Here is a 6,000-nt window from a genome sequence, read left to right on the forward strand (position 1 = left end):
GAGCTGGCCAGGCTTGGCCGAGCCCTGGCTGAACTAACTCACCCTTCCCAAACACCCCTGGGTGCCCAGGGCTGGCCAGTGCCCGGGTTTGGCACGTTTGGCAGCACGGAGGGACGGTGGCTCGAGCGTCGCTGTGGCCCGCGGGGCTGGTGGTGGCTCTGCTCCCTGCGCTGTCCCTGTTCCTTTGATCTCCTCTGGGTTAACAACCCGAGTAACCCAAGGGCTTAGTTGGCCTCTTGGTCTGGAGCGGGGATTTGAGGTGCATCCCAGGCCAGAGCTCCAGCTCTTGCCTAAACTGGGATGTGCTGTGTTCCCCGAGGGGTCTGCTCGGAGATTGCCTTCAGCAGGGCTGAGCCTGAACTCCGTTTTCTCATTTCTTCTGTGGCCTGAAATTCCCACTGACCAGAGAGCGCCCCGGGAGCTGGGAACCTCCTGACTTTGCTGCTGAGCCACCAAGCAGGGAACCAGCTCCTTGGCTGGGCCTGGGCAAGGTGGCCACGACCCCTGAGGCTGGGGGATCAGGAACCTTCCCAGCCCCTGGAGCGCTGGGACCCCGAGGGGAGGGATGAGGCAGCACCAGGGTCACCCACCTGGTCAGGATGATTAACTCCTAAGCTTTCCTGTCTGCACACAGAGTTATCCAAGGACACGGAGCTGCCTCTGTTACCAAACCAGTGCCCTTGGCGGGGCAGAGCTCTGCTCCCTCTCCTCAGCCCAAAGGGATTGAGCTGCTTTTTCAGGAAAGCCTCGCTCAGGACCCTGGTGTCCTGGCAGGGCTGGCCATCCATCCCGTGCTGCTGCTGCTGGAAGGATTGGTTGACCTCAAAAAGCTGGTTTTTTTCCCCAGCAGAGGTGTGGGTAGTTTCTGAAGTATCTAAATGATCTCATTTGTCTAAATCCCCCTTGGCCAAGGCAAAGGTGGAGCTGGGCACAGGGATAACACCGGAGCAGAACGATGGAGTTCCTCCTCCCAGCCTGCAGGATTTGCCATCCCCCTGCCCAGCTCTGCCAAGTGCTCATTGCTGTTTTCTGCACCTCTTTCCACCATTCACACCACAGTGACCCTCAGGGGCCTCGTTGTTTTGTTGTCACCCTGGCTGGTGTTTTCCTGGCTGGCACCGCGGCGTTTTCCTCCCAGCCCGGAGCTTTGCCAGCTCCATCCTCAGCCTGGAGGGGTGATCCATCTGACCCATTCCTGCAGCTGGGCCAGCCTGCGGAATGCTGTTTCTGCTTTGCTGGACCCATCCATGGCTGGGAAAGGGCTGGGAAAGAGGGATTGCTTTCCTGTCCCTGTTCCATGTGTCACAGACACGTGTGAGAGCCTGGGGCTGTGCCAGGAGCAGGTTTGGCTTGGCCAGGCCTTGCTGGTCCCACACTGCCCTGTCCCTGTGAGGGCAGAAGGACCTGGCTGGGATGGAGAGGGAGCAGGAGGAAGGGAATGGTGTTGGAGAGGGATGTAATGGGGTTCATGGATGCACAGCAATGGGATCCTCTCATGTGCCACCGGTGGGGAGGTGCTGGGGTGACCTGCAGAGTTACAGGGGATGGGAGAAGCCAAATTTATCCCTTCCTCAGCTCCACAGTTCCCAATTCTGGGCATATCAAGTGGAAAACACGTGTGGGGAGTGTGTTCCTCATCAGTGGGGGATCCCTGGTGGGCTGTGGGCTGGGTGGGAGCAATCCCTGCCTCCAGGAAAACTCAGCCTGATGGGTTTGGCCGAGCAGCTCCCTGCGGTACCACCCCAAAGCATGGCTGGGCTGGGTGCCTCCTCCAGAAATGATGTTATTTCTTTGCTCCTCATCCTTATTCCCTCCCTGGAGCTGCACAGCCCCAAGGTGCTGCCACCCATCTCAAGCCCATCCCATCCCTGTTCCCGTCCCGTTGGCTCCAGGGAGGGCAGATCCAGCTCAGCGAGGCCCCCAAGGCACAGATCCTTCACCCAGCCTGGGGGGCACTGCCCTTCCTGGCTGCTGCTTTTCATGGATAGAGTCATGGAATGGGCTGGGTGGGAAGGAACTTTAGAGAGCATCCAGTTCCAACCCAGACCAGGGCAGGGACACCTTCAAAGATTCCCAGGCTGCTCCAAACCCTGTCCAACCTTGGACACTGCAGGGATGCAGGGGCAGCCCCAGCTGCTCTGGCAGTTCCAGCCCAGGCAGGAATTCCTCATTGCCCAGATCCCATCCATGCCTGCCCTCTGGCACTGGGAGCCATTCCCTGGCTCCTGTCCCTGCAGGCCTTGTCCCCAGTCCCTCTGCAGCTCTCCTGGAGCCCCTCCAGGCCCTGGAATGTGCTGGAAGCTCTCCCTGGACCCTTCCCTTCTCCAGGGGAGCATTCCCAGCTCTCCCAGCCTGGATCCCTGTGAACTGAGGGTCTCCAGCCCTGCAGCAGCTCCGGGACCTCCTCTGGGTTCAGCCCAGCAGCTCCAGGCGCTCGCAGAGCTGAGGACCCCCCTGCAGCAGGAGAGCCCCAAAGAGCTCCCCCAGAGCAGCCCTGGGCCCTGGCTGACCCCGGTGTCCCTCGTGTCCCCGCAGGGCTGGTGCAGATCCCAGTGAGCATGTACCAGACGGTGGTGACCAGCCTGGCGCAGGGGAACGGCCCGGTGCAGGTGGCCATGGCGCCGGTGACCACGCGGATCGCGGACACGGCTGTCACCATGGACGGCCAGGCGGTGGAGGTGGTGACCCTGGACCAGTGACCTCGCAGCAGCCGCTCCCTGCCCGCTCTCCTCCACTGCAGGTTTTTTACGCCTCTCCAGAGATGCAATCAGGTGGCATTTGAGTCTCCCAGCTTTGGAAATGAAAGGTTTTGTTGACCTTTTTTTTTTTTTTTTTTTTTTTTTTTTTTTTTTTTCTTTTTTTTTTTTTTTTTTAATCGAGAAAAATATAAAAAAAAAAAAAAAAACAACAACAAAAAACCAACCAAATCCTGGCAGAGGATGTGTGTAAAGTGCATTTTTCTAGCGCCACTCTGCTCTCGGAGGAACGAGAAGCCAAATTGTGACGGGACTTTGATTCTGAGGAGGTTGGAAAGAAAAGAAAAATAAAAATAAAGCGACCCTTTGTGCCCCGTTTTCCCCCACGTGGGATCGAGCAGGAGGAGGCTGGGGGGCAGCACGGACACCCTCAGCCAGCACCAACCTCGACAGCAAATTAGGTACCGAAGATTTTAATATGGACTTTTATATTCCAAAAAAAACCCGCCCTGGATAAACAAAACGAAACAAAAAAACAACAAAAAAAACCCCCAACAAACCACAAAAAAAAAAAAAAAAAGTTTAGGGAAAAAAAAAAAAGACTCCTCTCCTGGGAAGAAAAAGAAAAAAAAAAAAAATTAACAGAAAGGAAATGCATGTGTGACTGCAGGGGGTGGAGCCCTCCCGGAGGGATGCGGCTCTCCCCGGAGCCTGCGGAGGATCCGCGCCCGCTCGGCTCCCTTGGTGCACACTGGAGACCTGATCCTACTTCTCTGCTCTCCTACCTGCCGTTTTACATCCCTGGGGTTGTTTTTTGGTTTTTTCTTTATTATTATTATTATTATTGTTGTTGTTGTTGTTGTTGTTATTATTATTTCGTGGCTCTAGACCGGAGCAGAGGCGCCTCTAAAGGGGCTCTGGCTGTGTGTCCCCCCCCCCCCCTTTTTTCCCACCTCATTCCCAGGATTTCCCCCCCAAGGAGCCACCTCGGCCTCATCCCATTCCCTGCTGCCAGCCCCGACCTCTCCTCCTGCAATTCCTACAGGAAAGGCTTTGCCTGCAGGGGGGATGCCAGTGAGACCCTTCCCTTTGGGGGCCCCTCTCCCCCCAGCCCCGTCCTGCTCCTGCCCTGTGCCTCTCCCAGCACGGTTTTAACCCCAAAATCCTTCCCAGGAGGGTTCCAAAACGCCTTTTGGGGTGGGGTGGGGTGTTTTTGGGGGGCAGATTTTACTCAGCATCCCCATGGGCCAAACCCTCGTGCCCAGCCCAACCCCTTCCCCCCCCTGCAAGCACTTCCCGTGGGATTTAATTTTTGGGGTTATTTTGGGGGGTTTTTTATCCATCATTTCCAAGTGGCCGTTCAAGTTCTCCACTTCTGGCTCTGCCTTCGAGGGAGTTTTCAGATTCTTGTATTTACTTGTTTTATATGGGGGAAAAAACCACAGAAACAAACCTATCAGATGTTCTTTGTACACAGTTCTTTGGTCCTTTTGCGAGGGGAGGGAGATCTTTCCACACAGACAGTCCTGGTTCTCCAGTTTAGGACCTTTTCTGGGTTTGGTTTCTTTTCTAATGATTATTTTTTTATCGTTGTTGTGAAGATGTCGGTGGCTTTCCAAGTCAGTGTTTCTTTGGCAATGAAATGAGGTTCTTTTAGTCCTCCTCCCCCCCCCCCCAAAAAAAAAGACAAAAACCAGGCAAATAGCAGAGCATGGACCCCCCCTTGTTTTCCCAGTGTCTATTATTGCCTCATTCAATAAATTGTTACAAATGTGTCTACCTGGGTGTCCAACGCTCCTGTTCTGGGGGGACTTTTGGGAATATTTGCCATCCCTCCCTTCCTGGTGGGTGCTCTGGGCTTTGGTCCCTCCCCCCTCCCATGCTGGGGCTGGAGAGGAGAAGGTGAGCATCACCTCGTGGTGATGGTTTGGGGTTTAATCCTTTCTTTTGGTGCAATTTATCTCATTTTCATCTTCCAGCATCACCCCTGGGGGTGCTGGAGCTTCCCCCCATGCTCCCAGACAGGGCCTGAGCTGCATTTTGGGGTGAATTCCTCCATTTCAGCCCCTTCTCACCCCCAGGGCCGATGGTTTTTTGGGATGCAGATCCAAGGAGGAGCCAGGAAACGCAGGGATGGGTTTCAGCAGCTTTATTGAAGGATGGGTGCTGGATCCAGGCATTCCTGCAGGGCTCCTGGTGGCCTGGGGTGAGAGGAAGAGCAGGAGAAGCTGGAAGGACCCAGAGAGGGAGGAAAGGAGCAATGGGGCTGCTTCCCTGGGGATGCTCCCGGGAATTCCCAGGAGATGGAGCGGATCCCTGGGACATCGAAGGTGCTGGGAGGGTGACCTGGGGACCTCTGGGGACCCCAGGACATCCCATGGCCGGGCTGGGGTGCCCCAAAGGGGCCCTGGGTCCAGCAGCAGGGCCGGGGGAGGCAGCTCGGGCTGGCAGACGCTGCTGGGAGGTTTTTTAATCTTCATTAATCGGCCTTAATCAGCAGGGCAGGGCCTCCTGCTGGGGCAGCTCCTGCAGCAACAGCCTCCAGCTGGGACTGGGAGAGACTGGGGGGGCTGTACCTGCACCAGTAACCTCCATCCCAAACTGGGAGAGACTGGGGGCTGCACCTGCACCAGTAACCTCTATCCCAAACTGGGAGAGACTGGGGGGGCTGCACCTGCACCAGTAACCTCCATCCCATACTGGGAGAGACTGGGGGGGCTGTACCTGCACCAGTAACCTCCATCCCAAACTGGGAGAGACTGGGGGGGCACCTGCACCAGTAACCTCCATCCCAAACTGGGAGAGACTGGGGGGGCACCTGCACCAGTAACCTCTATCCCAAACTGGGAGAGACTGGGGGCTGCACCTGCACCAGTAACCTCCATCCCAAACTGGGAGAGACTGGGGGGGCACCTGCACCAGTAATCTCCATCCCAAACTGGGAGAGACTGGGGGGGCACCTGCACCAGTAACCTCCATCCCATACTGGGAGAGACTGGGGGCTGCACCTGCACCAGTAACCTCCATCCCATACTGGGAGAGACTGGGGGGGGGAACCTGCACCAACAGCCTCCAGCTGGGACTGGGAGAGACTGGGGGGCCTGGAGCATGCACCAATAACCTCCATCCCATACTGGGAGAGACTGGGGGCTGCACCTGCACCAGTAACCTCCATCCCATACTGGGAGACACTGGGGGGGCACCTGCACCAGTAACCTCCATCCCAAACTGGGAGAGACTGGGGGGGCTGCACCTGCACCAGTAACCTCCATCCCAACTGGGAGAGACTGGGGGGGCACCTGCA

At 56.7% G+C, this 6,000-nt stretch overlaps 1 protein-coding gene across 2 annotated transcripts in view; it reads left to right on the top strand.

The window, feature by feature from the left end:
• NRF1 (nuclear respiratory factor 1) overlaps positions 1 to 2,849 on the top strand; it is a 63,333-nt gene extending 60,484 nt beyond the window's left edge. For both annotated transcript variants that reach the window (XM_050986236.1, XM_050986239.1), the window contains exon 11: positions 2,536 to 2,849. In XM_050986236.1, the coding sequence (XP_050842193.1) occupies positions 2,536 to 2,699 (164 nt within the window). In that variant the 3' untranslated portion in view covers positions 2,700 to 2,849. The remainder of the gene's footprint in view (positions 1 to 2,535) is intronic.
• The last annotated feature ends 3,151 nt before the right edge of the window (positions 2,850 to 6,000 follow it).

The sequence above is a fragment of the Serinus canaria genome, chromosome 1A (assembly GCF_022539315.1).
Source record: "Serinus canaria isolate serCan28SL12 chromosome 1A, serCan2020, whole genome shotgun sequence".
Lineage (NCBI taxonomy): Eukaryota > Metazoa > Chordata > Aves > Passeriformes > Fringillidae > Serinus > Serinus canaria.